This window comes from Hevea brasiliensis, chromosome 13 (assembly GCF_030052815.1).
Source record: "Hevea brasiliensis isolate MT/VB/25A 57/8 chromosome 13, ASM3005281v1, whole genome shotgun sequence".
Lineage (NCBI taxonomy): Eukaryota > Viridiplantae > Streptophyta > Magnoliopsida > Malpighiales > Euphorbiaceae > Hevea > Hevea brasiliensis.
This window is the reverse complement of record NC_079505.1, coordinates 26,948,176-26,962,820: the sequence shown is the minus strand read 5'-3', so window position 1 is coordinate 26,962,820 and position 14,645 is coordinate 26,948,176. Positions and strand designations below refer to the sequence as shown.

Here is a 14,645-nt window from a genome sequence, read left to right as displayed (position 1 = left end):
GCCCCATACTTCAGTAATTTATCATATTGTCTAGCTGGAGGTAGTGGTTGTGCCACAGGTGTTTGGGGTGGAGCTTGAGCAGGCATACCCCCAGCCATTTGTTGAAATATCGCGACCATCTGTATGCGAACTGTGGCAGAAATCATGCATTTGAAGTGGTGCTCTTGACCCACTGACATTCGGTAAAGCTAGGGCTTCCTCTTGTGCCTCAGCTTCAACAGACTGCTCAACTGAGCGATCCCCTTCTTCCATTTCAGTCTGAAGTTAGGGTATCTCCTGAACAAGTAACACATAGAGATTTCCCTCCATTAGTTCATATTCATAATGTAATGCACTGTATGTAACAATTATGGACATTGAGCAGTTGTACTTAACAAAGAAAAATACAAATTCACAAGTTAAAACATACATCAAAAATTTGCTCTGATACCACTAAAACATGTCACACCTTATCCCTTTGTAAGGCATAACATAATCCTGTAGAATACGTAATGAACTATCGAACTTCACCTACCGATAACTCATTAAGTACCCTACGAGGGATTTTAAAACAATTTTCTTATTTTTTATAAGTGGTGAGCATTTTCTAATAAGTATTTAAACATTTAGTTAAAATTTTTGGTCCATTTTAGTTTTTCGCAAATTTTATAAAAATTTTGACAGAGTTCTGTCTGTATTTTGAGAAACCAGTTCTTCAAATACCTGGAAAAAACACTTCTAAAAATTTTTCTCAACAACTGCTTCAATTTCATACTCAATCTCAATCAATTTCTCAACACATTTATCAACTTTCAAATTTCAAATCCACTATCCAATGATCATCAAAATACTAGCAATCCATTTCATTCAAATTAAATAAAATAGTTCCATTCGTATTTCATTAGAAACAAAACACATCATTACAAAATTTACATTAAGAGAATTTCAAACTACAATATATATTACAACTTTATACAAATTTTATACAAACTGCTCTAGACCCATTTACATGTCCATACTTTTATATGCAATACATACATCAAAAGAGGTATTTACAATTAGGGTATAAATTATAACCGATGACTTTAAGCTGATAGCTCCTCACACCTCAGCAGCTTAGTCTGCTGCTCCTCTAGTCTCTGTATCTGCGACAGCAATGGAAGTTATCGCTGAGTACTGGGACTCAGTGGTGCACAACATACTAAAATAATCTTTATGCAAAACTTAAATCACATTTATTCAAAAATTTGGCTGAACATGAGAATTAAGTACAAATCATGCATTGTGAGATTTTAAATGCAAACCAAGTTCATTTTAAAGTATCAAAACACATTTCATAAAACCCACAGTTAGATCATGCCATTCGAAACAAATAGAATCTCAATTGCCAGAGGCTAAAGAGAAATCACATCACAAGGCTAGCTAGCTCAAATATATGGATATCCATTCACATCCTCTTCTACTGGCACACCTCAACACTTCTCCAGAGAAGGAATCAAAATTCGAAACTAATTACCCCCACTAGTCCTGCTAGTGAGGTGTTCAAATATATGGTCATGACACTGTGGTTTCAAAACTTATCTTAACAATTTGCTAAACGTTGTTATTTCAATATACATAATAACTTTCAAAAATTTAAATCAAAATATCATAAGAATGCCATAATCCGATATTTCACATTATTCAAAACAGTATGCAAAAGATGATTACAAAAAGTATACGTTGTGCACAAACCTCAAACGAGTCGCCTGTTGGCGTTGACTCGACTCCTTGGGTTCTGTCCCGGTATTCCTTTCCACTGAAACACACAATTTCACAGTGTTTCAGTATCATAACTTAGCATAAATCCAAAAATAAATTTAACTTCACTTTTACCTAGCTCTAATGTGCTAAATTTGACGTTCTTGAAATTTTGTGTTTCGGGTTACTATTCACTGCACTATTCAAGTCAAATTATTGACTTTCTAAGGCTTAATAGGTATGGGAATTCTAACTTTACCCACATACCACATTTTGGTCACCAAACTTGTTGGTTTTGGTCATTTTCTCAAAACATAGGTCTTTTAGGCAAAATTGCCAAATTTTCAGTTTTGGTGTCCCTGATTGTACTGTTTCATTGGTCAGTTTACTGTTAGAATTTGGAAAACATTTCTTCATAGAAAATGTTCCTTATTGTCTTAAGTTTATTCTCCTTTTTGAATCACCCCAATTGGAGTTTTGTAGCTCAAGTTATAAGCAAATTACATTTACTATTCATGCTGCAGAATTTGGTTCTGCAGATTTGTTGATCCAACTTCATTCAGTAATTTGATCAAGTTGGGTCCATAATTTGGTCTAACTTTCTTCATATTAAATGTTCTACCATGCCTTAGGTTTCCATCGGTTCAAGAATCGCCTAAATCGGAGTTTTCTAGAGAGAGTTATAGCCATTGAAACTTTACTATTCAAATGGCAAATCTACAGTCTGCAGATTCAGGTCACCAAATTTGCTCAGTAATTTGATTAGGTTAATGGCATAATTTGGGTTGGTGTTCTTCATGAAAGTTTTAGGTCTATATTTCATCTAACCACTGGTAAAATTTCAGGTCATTTTGACTTGCCTAGCTCGAGTTATGACGAAATGACAATTTGTGCAGTGGCAGCCTGCGATTTCTCAACTTTGGTCACTTTGTTCACTAGGTTTTAGTCACTTTTTGGGCAGGCTTCCTAAATGAAAATTGTGTCATTTAGTGCCTATTTTCATTCCAAATTGGTCCCATATCCATTGGACTTGTAAAATTTCATTTTTGGTCCCTCAAAGGAGGTTTTGGTCATCTCGCCAAAGACATGACCTTATCCAATCCGAATTGGCTTTTAATTCCAACATTTCTAACACACCTCATTTGGTCACAAATGACCATTTTTCACTTCACATTAGGTCAAAGAAACCATTTACAAGTTTTTCACATTTTTGGTCTCTAAACCCTAATGTCCAAACCCTAATTCACTAACCTTATGCATTTACTTGATTCCATACCTCTAAACATAGTTATTCAACTAACTAAGGTTTATATACCCAATTAAATCCATCAAACCATGAAAATATACTCCCATATACATGCTGGCTGAAAATTATTCATGTTTCCTCAACAAAGTTTTATTTCATTTTAAGCATTTTTCTAAGTTAACTAAGTTATAAACACAAGTAATAAACTCATTTGCAACTTAAATCACTAACCTTTGTGTAGCAACTTCTAACTCCCCTTTTCTCCAATTTTCTTTCTTCTTTTCTCCTTTATTTGATGACCAATCTTCTTTTCAAGTGATTAAATCAAGTTTTTATGGGAGAATTTGGGGTAAGGTAGGGTCAAATGGGTGTTTAAAAGCTTGTATTCAAGCTTTCATGGAGGATCAATGGTGGGGTTTGGGAAAGACTATGGCTGCCATTTTCTTTGAGGTAGGAGAAGGTTGATATTTTTGTTTTTATGTATTTTATGTCTTGTTTTATGTATTTGAATGGGTCAATAATTGTGGGAATTAAAATAATTAATTTTGACATCATTTTGATGTCATAAGGTGATGTAATTAACTTTTTATTTTCTTTTCTTTTTCTTTTTATTTTTCTATTTATTTTTCTATTAGTTCTTTAATTTAATTCTCGATTTCGAAATTTTCTTTTCTCTGATTTTATTTGACAGTTAGGTCAGGAGTCAGCTCTCGGGGTCAATTGACCAAATTGCCCCTCGCCGGTTCATCCCGGTTTGCAATTAATTCCATATTTCTTCCTGCTTCCTGACCTAATTATTTGACTGGCTTAACAGTTATTTTTCATGATTTTCTCTTTTTCACTGTGTTTATAAGGGTCCTAAGGACCGCAGCGTCACTTTTTACGGTTCGAAATTTGAGTTTAAAATGACTTTGATCATTCCAGAAGGTCACCCATTCTTTGTGACTCTCGGCTCGTTTAACTATTACATTCTGTTTTTCTTATTTATACTTAACTAATTGAACATTACTAATTATTTGTGTTTATGGCTTATCTAGTTGTCTTAAGTGTGGTTCTAATCCCCTTAATTGTCCGGACCGACATCGGTCACCGGAACAGTGAAATCTACCAGGCTATGCAAACGGGGGTGTTACAAGTTAAATCAAATAATAACTCTACTAGATCTACTTTAAAACCGACAATCTCCCCACCTCAAAATCAAAAGCACAATAAAAATTGATCAAAACAGCTATATTGGCTAATATGAGGAAAGAGTAAAGGCATCACTATTTTTTTATAGAAAAGATACACCTTTGTGACAAGTGATGCACACCTAGAATTTTCCCTGAGATAATAAATAGTAATACAAGAACAATTAATAAACATATTAATTAATATAAGATTAACAATAATATAGGGGCAAAATGTGAAAGAAATTTGGCATAAGCATTGGCATGCTGATGCTGGGTCCAAAATGGAGGCTTTGTTTAAAGTGGACTATCATTTTATGTATTGTTTTTGAATTGGGAAAATAAAAAGCCTCTGGTTAATATTAATATGTGCTATATGTTTGTGTGGCATAAAAGACTCTCAGTTGGATTGTCCTTTAGCACTCATAAATCTTTTATATTCATGGGCTTTCTTTGATTTTATTTCCCCCTTGTTTTTTTTATATTTAAAGTTCAAAATATTTCAATAAATTTAACTTTGGCTATGAATATTTTTGATGCAATTATGGACTATAATGGTTTGGGCTTATAATAAGACAACATTATTGGATACTGGCCAATAATTTCAGTGTTATCAAAGCGAAAGGCGACACTAAGGAAACAAGAGACCTTATGGCCTTAGGCGATAGGTGAGAGGAGAGGCGAGGCCTTTTCGAAGCAAGGCGCCATAGTCTAAATTATCTAAATTATATATATGTGTGTACTTATAACATAAAATTCGTACTTTTAACTAGTTTGATATGTAAAAAAATACATATTGAAAAGAAAAGAAAAAGATTATTTACATTATGTCTATATGTAAGATAAAAAAAATTGAAAATTGTGCGTGCCTGAATTTCCAGCTTAAGTAAAAGATAAAAGTGAGGTTGTAAAATTAAAACTCATAGTATGAGCAATAATACAAATAATAATAAGAGATGTTAATATATATATATATATATATATATATATATATATATATATATATATATATATATATATATATATATATATAATTATGCATACCTATATTTCCAACTTAAGTACAAGATAAAAGTTGATAATATAAAATTGAAATTCATAGCATAAGTAACAATAATAATAATAATAATAATAATAATAATAAAAGTTGTTGAATCATAAAATAGAACATGCAAATTCTAGAAGTTCAAACTTTAATAAATAGAAATAAGTCATAAGCCATAACAATCCAAATGCAACAAGTACATAAAAAAAAAAAAAAAACTAGTAACTAAAACTACTCGTCATCAAGATTTTCAAAATTATCTTCGTTTTCAACAACTTCCATCACAAATTCTTCCTCCTCTTCATCATTATCAACTTGTGAAGATGATGCACCTCTCATTGAATGAGACCCTCCGAATGATGGAGTTTTAACTGGTGTTGATTTTGCAACCGATCTCGATTCATAATGAGATTCAGAAACTCCAGCCGCCCTACCAACATCACCCCAAGTCAACACATCATCCATGAAAACAAGTGTATCATCATCATCATCCCCATCTCCTTTTTTTAATTCACCAAGCAACCACTCATTATTTTCATCAATATTTGCCAAATCAATTGGCGTGGCGATATCTCCAAAGGTGTATTGACGTAACAAAGCTCTATTGTACTTCACATAAACCAATTTGTCCAAGCATTCTTGAAATAGCTGATTTCTTTTCTTACTATGAAGCTGTCATTAATTTTATAGTAAAAAATAAGTTAAAACTTCAAATTGAAAAGGTTCAAAATAAAATAACAAAAATATTATATTTAATATTTTTTTTTACTTACATGCTCAAATACACTCCGATTTCTCTCACAACCACTTGCACTACATGTAATATTGAGAACCTTTATAGCAAATTTTTGTAGGTTTGGAGTTGAAGAGCCATATGTTTCCACCAAGTAGCTATTAAAATATAGAAGGATAACTAAAGGTCCCTATAGCTGCCTTGTACTTCTCAATTTCATCAATAATCATGTCAACTTTTGTTGAATCTTGTTCCATTTTATGAATGCACGAAAGCAAGCCTGAATTCACTTCTTCATCATGCTCAATTCTCATCTTGTTTGGATAAAAAAATTCAGGATTCAAGAAGTATCCGGCAGCATGCAAAGGATGATGCAATTGAACTGACCATCTTGCATCAATAATCTCAAAAATATGCTTGTATTTCTCTTCATTGCCATTGAATGAGTTAGCAATGGTTTCTTTAGCCCTATCTCTAGCTTCATAAATATATCCCACGACTAGTTTCTTTTCATTATCAACTAGTCAAAGCACACGAACAAGAGGACCAGAAACTTTAAGAGCATATACAACATGATTCTAGAAGGCAGGACTCAAAACTGTTCTTTCACACTTTTTGCCTTTCACCTCTTTAGCCTATTTACTTGTTGTCCAGTTCTCTGAGGTAAACATTTTTCTAATATTGGCCTTCTGCAGGTGAATCCTTCCCAATTAATAAAAGCACTAGCAAATCTAGTTTGCCCTGGCTGTAGCAATTCTACTCCTTTAGTGAAATTCCACAACATATTCAGAACTCTTGAAGAGTCGTATATGAAACCAATAAGCTCAACAACTTTGTGGAATGTTTCTTTGAAAACCCTTATCTTAAAAATATCTTCCAACATCAAATCTATACAATGGGCTGCACATGGAGTCTAGTATAGATGGGGAAAATTTGCTTCCAATATTCTCCCTGTCATAAACAAATAGATAATTCATTTTATTAATAATAAAAATAAATAAACAAATAAATTTTCTTTAATAGATAATATTAACAAAAACTTTACCTACTGTAACATTATTTAATGCATTATCTGTAACAACTTGAACCACTTTTTCAGGACCAATTTCCATCAGTTCTTTCTCAATTAAATTAGTCAACAATGCTGCTATCTTTGATTCATCACTAGCATCAATTGATTTAATAAACACACTTCCTTTTGAGCTATTAACTACGAAATTAATCAATGTTCTCCCTTTTCTATCTAGCCATCCATCACACAATAATGAACATCCGTAATTTGTCCATTCTTCTTTATGAGACTGAAGAAGTTCATTTGTGGTCTGCGCTTCCTTGTTAAGTAACCTAACTCTAACCTCATGATAACTTGGAGGTTTCATATCCCTTCCATAATTTCATATAGCTCGAATCATTTCTCCAAAACTATCACAATTCACAGCATTTAAAGCTATTCTTACATCATACATCCATCATGCTATGGCAACACAAGCACCCTCCCTTAACTCCTTTTGAGCTGGATTATTTTCATCAATAGTAGTTTGCCTCATATTTTTTCCATAACAGCTGGTTTGGGGGAAAGATAAGCATCAATAGGCCCTTTGTTACTTTGTTGTTGTAGAACTTTTGCTCTTTTTGAAGCACTAGTACCACTACCATGAATTGTTTCCCTTTGTTTTCCACTATCAATTTCTTGCACCACATCATCCTCTTCCAAATTCAGGTGGTCTTTCCATATTCATGATTGATTTTTGCTTTCCTTTTTTACTAATGAAGTCTTGCATTTGACTTTTCACATCTTCTGGACATTTTGGACAACGAACCACATTTTTATAACCTCTAGCAAGGTGTTGCTTGATTCAATTGACTCCCCCTTTATAAACTTTCATATAATAAATGCACTGAAGATCATTCGTATTATTTTCATTAACTTGAATCACATGTGCCCATCCTGGGTCCGTTCTTTTACTACCAGTAGAAGATCTAGTTGTATTACACTTATTACTCATGATCTAACCCAAAAAAAAAAAGGATAAAAAGTAAAATAATTAAAAAGCAACAAAACAACGCTATAAAGTTTGTGCCATCTCCATTTAATACTAGCAACAAAAGCAATAAGTATAAGAAAATAAGAAATTAAAGCAATAACTATAAATTCAAGCAAATAAGAAATTAAAATATTAGACATATGATTTTTTTTTTTCAATAATTTGCATAATTATACATCATGCTATATTGATATATTTCAAAAGCAATTATAATACTAGCAATAATCAACATAGAGAAGCAAATTACAAATTAATTAATTAAGCAATAATTCTCAATACTTTCCCAAACTCCCAATTCAAGCAAATAAGAAATTAAAATATTAAATATTTGATTTTTTCAAAAATTTGCATAATTATGCATCATGTTGGTATATTTCAAAAGCATTTATAATACTAACAATAATGCAACATAGAGAAGCAAATTACAAATTAATTAATTAAATCAATTATTCTTAATTCTTCCCCAACCTCCCAATTCAAGCAAATAACAAATTAAAATATTAAACATTTGATTTTTTTTTTCAATAATTTCATAATTATTATAGATCATGCTATATTGGTATATTTTAAAAGCATTTATAAAACTAATAATGATACAACATATAGAAGCAAATTACAAATTAATTAATTAAAGCAATAATTCTCAATTCTCCCCCAAACTCCCAATTCAAGCAAATAAGAAATTAAAATGTTAAACATTTAATAAATAAACAATAATTTGCATAATAAGAAATTACAATTTACACATCAAGAGCATTAATACTTATTTAATAAAAACATATCACATAATCACAATCACAATACCCATTTAATTAACATATCACATAATACCCATTTAATAATAAAATTACATCACACTAAATTTTTAAGAAATTTAAGTATTTAACCAAAAAAAAAAATTGGACCTTGTAATAAATCGGGCAGCATAACGACATGAGATGGACGCATGGAGCAGAGCAGAAAAGAGAAAAAAGAAAAAGAAGAAGAAGAGCAGATCGCAGCAGTGAGAGGAGCAGATTTATGGCATCAGTGAGAGGAGAAGTGTAGATGAGAGAGAGAGAGAGAGAGAGAGAGAGAGAGAGGGAGAGAGAGAGGGACAACATACCTAGTTGTTGTAGGTGATACACTTGAATTGTATAGATATTTTTAAACACAATTGCATACTATTTCATAGCATTTAGGCAAGTGTTTTCATGCATAATAGTTGGTTTCATTAGTTTTTGTAATTTATATTGTAAAGCCCTTAATTCTATGTTTTCTGCATCATTTCAGGTGTTTGGGTGAAGCCCCAGATGTATAGGAGTACAAAGGAAAGCTTGGAGGAGTCAAGAGATAGAGAATTGCTACTGATACAAAGTACACGGGTCATGTAAACCAAGCCCAGACCCGTGTAACTCTCTGCCATAAGAAGGCCAAGAGAATTGATGAGAAACACAAGTACACGGGTCGTGTAAGTAGACCCGTGTAATGTGCAGGGACCCGTGTAAGTCTCTGCCGGGCGCAAGGTTGAAGAACCTTATGGAAATAATAGTATACGGCCCGTGTAGTTGGCACAGACCCATGTAACTCTTTGTACCAAAGCAAGACTCTGTAATTCCACTCCAATAAGTTACACGGCCCGACGTGCTGGGACCCGTGTAGTGACACACGGGCCGTGTACTATGCGGTAGCCAGTTTTTTACTCTAATTCCCGCTCTTATTTCCTGATTCAAATGAGACTCCTAAAGCCTTTTGGACTCACAAATGACCTAAACCTAGAGCAACAACTATAAATAGAAAAGAAAACATCAGAAAAAGGGTTGGTTTTTGTTAGGTTGATTCGGTGGCTGGCTCGCTCTCTCTTTTATCTTTTGACATCAACTTTGAGGAGTTTTGGAAGAGGAGAAATCCAGCCGTCTCAAGGAGAGAAACATCAGTGCCAAAAGAGATTTTCCAACTGAAGTTCCACAAGATCTGTAACATCCTCATTTTAGCTAGTCCGTACAGTCTACTGTTCCGGTGACCAGTGTTGGTCCGGACAGCTAGAACGTTCGGAAAAAAATATTTAAACTAAAATAAGGAACCAAAAATTAACTCAAATATTAATAAGAAAAAAATTTAGAAAAAATATAAAATAATTTTTGGGACTCCAGAAAAGGGTCATTGAGGTTCATATGGCATTAGAATGCCAAGAAAATACTTAAAAAATTTTTTCAATCGGTACAGACAATTTTGGCCCGTTAAGCCAAACGGAGGGCATTTTGGTCATTTCGTCTTCAGAGATGATTTTTGGGCCAACTTGTCCAGTTAAATAAGTAATTTATATAACATGAAATATAAATAAATATAGTTAAAAATTTAATTGCAATTAAATAGACAAAAAATGGAGAGAAAATGAAAGAAAATGGATTTATGACATCATCATGATGTCATTAAAAACTCACCCAACCAACCCAATGTTGACACATGGCATAAGTTTACTTAAAAGAGACAAATGGGCTGGAAAAGGAACAAAAAAAAAGCAGACTTCTACTCCCTTTCTCCTTCCTTACGTGACATACCCACCATAGCCACATTTTCAAGCTTTTTCAAAGCTTGATTTCACTAGTTCTCACCCCACTAAACCCTAAACTCCCAACACAAAAAAAGTGTTCTTGCATCTTGGAGATTCTTTTGGGAGAAAAAAGAAGAGGAAAAAAAGAGCTTTAGCAAGTGGGAAAACCTCACTCCTTTGAGGTTAGTGACCTAACCATGAATTTTTCTTTAAATTCATGTTAAGAACTTTGAATATGTGTAAATTGCAAAGAAAAATTGTTGAATACCATTTGGATGGAAACCCTAGATTCATGGCAGCCATGGTTAGGGTTTGTTTGTAGTGAGTTAATGAAGTTAAAAGACCATCATGGCAGCCCACAATATGTAACCACTAAGTGGATTGATGAAATGCAAGTTAAATGCATGATTTGAGATGTTAGGGTTAGGGTTTGGGTATAAAATGGAGACTTGAATCATGTAATTATGAAAGTGAGTTTTAATGGTCAATTAGTGACCATTTGGTTATGTGTAAACAAGAAATGAGGTGGTTTGATTAGTGGGAATTGCAGTTGGTGTGGCTGCCCAAGGTGACCTGCAAAATTGGACATGAGTCCAGCAGGTTTGGGCAGCCATAACTTGAATTGTAGAGGTTCAATTGGTGCAAGGCCAATTGAACATGAAACTAGACACATAATGGCACAACTTTGGTGAAGAAACCATGCCCATAAATCCAAACCAAGTGGACCAAATTCTTGCCCTAATCTGGGTGAACTGTAGTCTATTTCTGCAGAATGACCAAATGAATAGTGATTGTTCATTTGGCCATAACTCAGTGTAGAATAGTCCAATTGACCTGAAATTTTACCAGAAAAAATTTGAGATATAGACCAACAACTTTCATGAAGAAACCTAACCCAAATTATGACCAGAACCTATCCATCAAGTGAGTTGCAGTCACTGTTCACTGCACTGTAGATATGGTCAGTCCAGAAAAATTTCAATCCGGCCAGTTATGGTTTTTAGACCATAACTTGAGTTACAAAACTCCAAATGGAGTGATTCAAAAAAAGAAATTAAACTAGACAAAATAAGGAACAACTTTCATGTTGATCATTTTGCCAAATTCCCACTGCAAAAATGACAAATGGAATAGTAAAGATAAGGTATGAAAACTGAAAATTCTGCTCAATTAACTTTAAGCTTAGAAATGGTATTGGCAACCAATACCAACAGATTTTAAATGCAAAATGTGGTATGTTGGGAGTATAAAAACCAATATACCTATTGTCTATGCAAAAGTCAACATTTTGGTTGACTAATGAAGTGAATAGTAACATCAAAACTTGAAATTCAAAAATTGTAAAACTCAAAAGTGTAAAATGCCCTAGTATACCTAACAAGATTGGTTTGGATAGCTTGGCATGCCAATAGGGTTCTGTTAGCAGTACTGCATATGGCTTCATGTCATTCTGTGTTTCATGGCTTTCTCATGCCATTCTGTGAAATAATAGCCTTTGGCTATGTTATTTGAGTTGATATGCTTGGGTTTTGACCCTGATAATTATTACAGCTTATTAGTCGCTACATTGCACATGTCGGAGACACAATGTGACCGATAGTGTGATGGTCCGAGGTACTTAGTACCCAGTGCCGGTTTACCCGTTTATCCAGTCCAGTTAACTAGTATGGGTTACTCGGGCAATGTTAATAAACCTTATCAAATTTTAAGTGAATAATACTACAAATAATACCAGAAATTAAGTCTACAATAAAATGAAATCATACATTCTGCATAATTATTTTATTTTATTTTATTTTATATTGTCACCACTAAGCAGAATTGCTTAGCGCGTCACTTTTGCCACGCGCAGGTACTGGAGACCTAGCTGGGGAGCCCAGCAAACATCAGACAGGGTGAGCCTTCAGAGCTGCATCCGGGGTTCGGAGTCACCTCACATCTGCACTGCATATGGTAGGACATTAGGACTATAGGTGGCCCTTTTGTATTTTTGCATTTTGTATTAGTTTGGATTGTAACTATAAACTCTTGTAATTATGTATTAATGTAAATATATGAAATTTCACATTATTGAGATTTTCTGCATAATGTATGTTGATAAATGAAATGTTGAGAATTATTTGTGAATATGCTTCAAGTGATGAAGTGAACAGAAAAGTTTTAAAAATAGTATTGTGATTTTGAGATTGACTTGAATGTGTATAATGGAGTTTGGATTTGGAAATTATTTTGGAAGTGTTTTTAAATAGGTTTAGAAGAACTGTTTTTCCAATTTACAGCCGGCACTCTGCTGGATTTTCTATAAAATTGCGGATAAATTCAGATTTATCAAAATTGAAAAAAAATAAATGAATTATAAAGGGATAAATTGTAATAGAAACATAAATTGGTGCTCCGGCACACTGAGTGACATAACTTGCTCGGCTACACTGTAGACGAGTAAGGGGTGTCACAAGATCAAAGCTGCAACTCTCTTCGGTTCCTTCATTTCATCTCCCTATACAGATTTTTATTGCTTTATTTCTTTTACATGATTTTCCTTTTACTGTTTTTACCTTTTAACATGATGTTTACTGAACTCACCATGAGTGAGTAGTTTTCTTATTCTGGATTTGGGAGAGTAGCGCTTGTAATTATTATTATGGATGAACGCTAAGTTTTATTTATTGGATTTGAGATTCGTTTCTTGATTTAATTTCTTGTGATCTTAATGCATGCTATGTGCTGGTACCCACTTAGCCATGATTGTAGATGTTAATTGGAGGACTGCAAGGTGAAGATTAATATTAGAAAATCAAGATCTTGAACCTAGGAATTTTGACCTAGATATAGGCTGATACCTTTGTGGAACTTCAAAATTGGTCAAAAATCTTAAAGGATTTTAATTAATTTAATCACCATGAAAGTAGGGTTTGAGTTAATTAGAATACACCCTAGGTGCCTTGAGAGAGGATTTAGGATAACTTAGGACTGATTTCCATCCAGAAAAATGATTCCTCAATTCAGTAAATAAACGAGATAATATCCTTAGTAAGATTCAAGTGAGAAATCTTAATTCCATAATTGTTTCAAATAAATCATTTCATTTTAAGTTTACCATTTTAGTGTTTAAAGTTAACAAGCTTCATTCCCTAAGTATTCAATAGCCTAGACAGTCAAAATTGCTGTGTAAATTTGTACTTGCTAAATAAATTCCTCGTGGGAATGATACTCTACTAATCACTTTATTACTTGTTGCGATCCGTGCACTTTTGGGGTTGTAAAACCAGGCAAACAAGTTTTTGGCGTCGTTGTCGGGGAATTTTGGCTTTAGTAATATCAAGCGATAGGCAATTTAGCTGATTTAGGCAATTATATTTATTATCTAGTTTTATTTTACTAGTTATATTTTTCTTCTTTTCTCTCAGGTGTCCGATCTGGTATATGACCAGAACAAGGCCAGAAGAAGAAATTTTGGACTGTGATTCAGAGATAGACAGAACTCTGAAAGCCATCAGGAGGGAAAGAAAACATCAAGAGCACGGTCAAGGAGATCCTGAAATTCCAACCATGGGCGATAATAATGACAGACCAAGACTCTTAAGAGATTACGGAGCTCCATCTGTCCATGGATTTCAGCCCAGTGTCACTAGACCCACAGTGGAAACCAACAACTTTGAATAAAAACTAGCATGGCTCTAAATGATTCAACAAACCCAGTTTGTAGGTTCACCAATAGAAGACCCACACTATCACCTCCAGTGTTTTCTTGCCTTATGTGACACATTCAAAATGAATGGAGTGCCTGATCAAGCAATAAGACTCAGAGCATTCCCATTCTCCCTTCGGGATAGAGCAAGGAAGTGGTTACTTTCTCAACCAGCTGGAATGTTCACAACTTGGGAAAACCTATCTCAAGCTTTTCTAGCAAGGTATTTTCCACCTGCAAAGACTGCAAAATTGAGGCTTGAGCTCAACACCTTTAGAAAAAAAGAAGGAGAATCACTTTATGATGCATAGAAAAGATATAAAGACCTGCAGAGAGAATGTCCACACCATGGCATAGAAGATTGGCTATTAGTGCAAAATTTCTATAATGGGTTACTACCCTCTATAAGGAGCACAGTTGATTCAGCTGCAGAAGGTGATCTAATGGAGAAAACAGTGCCATAAGTA

General features: G+C 33.6%; 1 protein-coding gene across 1 annotated transcript; it reads right to left on the bottom strand.

The window, feature by feature from the left end:
* Nucleotides 1-5,410: 5,410 nt before the first annotated feature.
* Nucleotides 5,411-7,291, bottom strand: LOC131172122 (uncharacterized). Its single transcript, XM_058133074.1, has 4 exons — nt 6,958-7,291; nt 6,120-6,432; nt 5,953-6,070; nt 5,411-5,851 (listed from the first exon to the last, which is right to left on the bottom strand). The coding sequence occupies exons 1-4, from the start codon at nt 7,289-7,291 to the stop codon at nt 5,411-5,413; spliced, it is 1,206 nt and encodes a 401-aa protein (XP_057989057.1).
* Between the last annotated feature and the right edge of the window lie 7,354 nt (nt 7,292-14,645).

Bases quoted from the DNA above. Each gene is read 5' to 3' on its own strand.
- LOC131172122 (XM_058133074.1), bottom strand. From the start codon at position 7,291: ATGAAACCTCCAAGTTATCATGAGGTTAGAGTTAGGTTACTTAACAAG. The intron at 6,433-6,957 runs GTAAAGTTTTTG...TGCTTTGACTAG, and splicing joins ATTAAATAATGTTACAGTAG to TTGATAATGAAAAGAAACTA. The intron at 5,852-5,952 runs GTAAGTAAAAAA...AATTAATGACAG, and splicing joins ATCGGAGTGTATTTGAGCAT to CTTCATAGTAAGAAAAGAAA.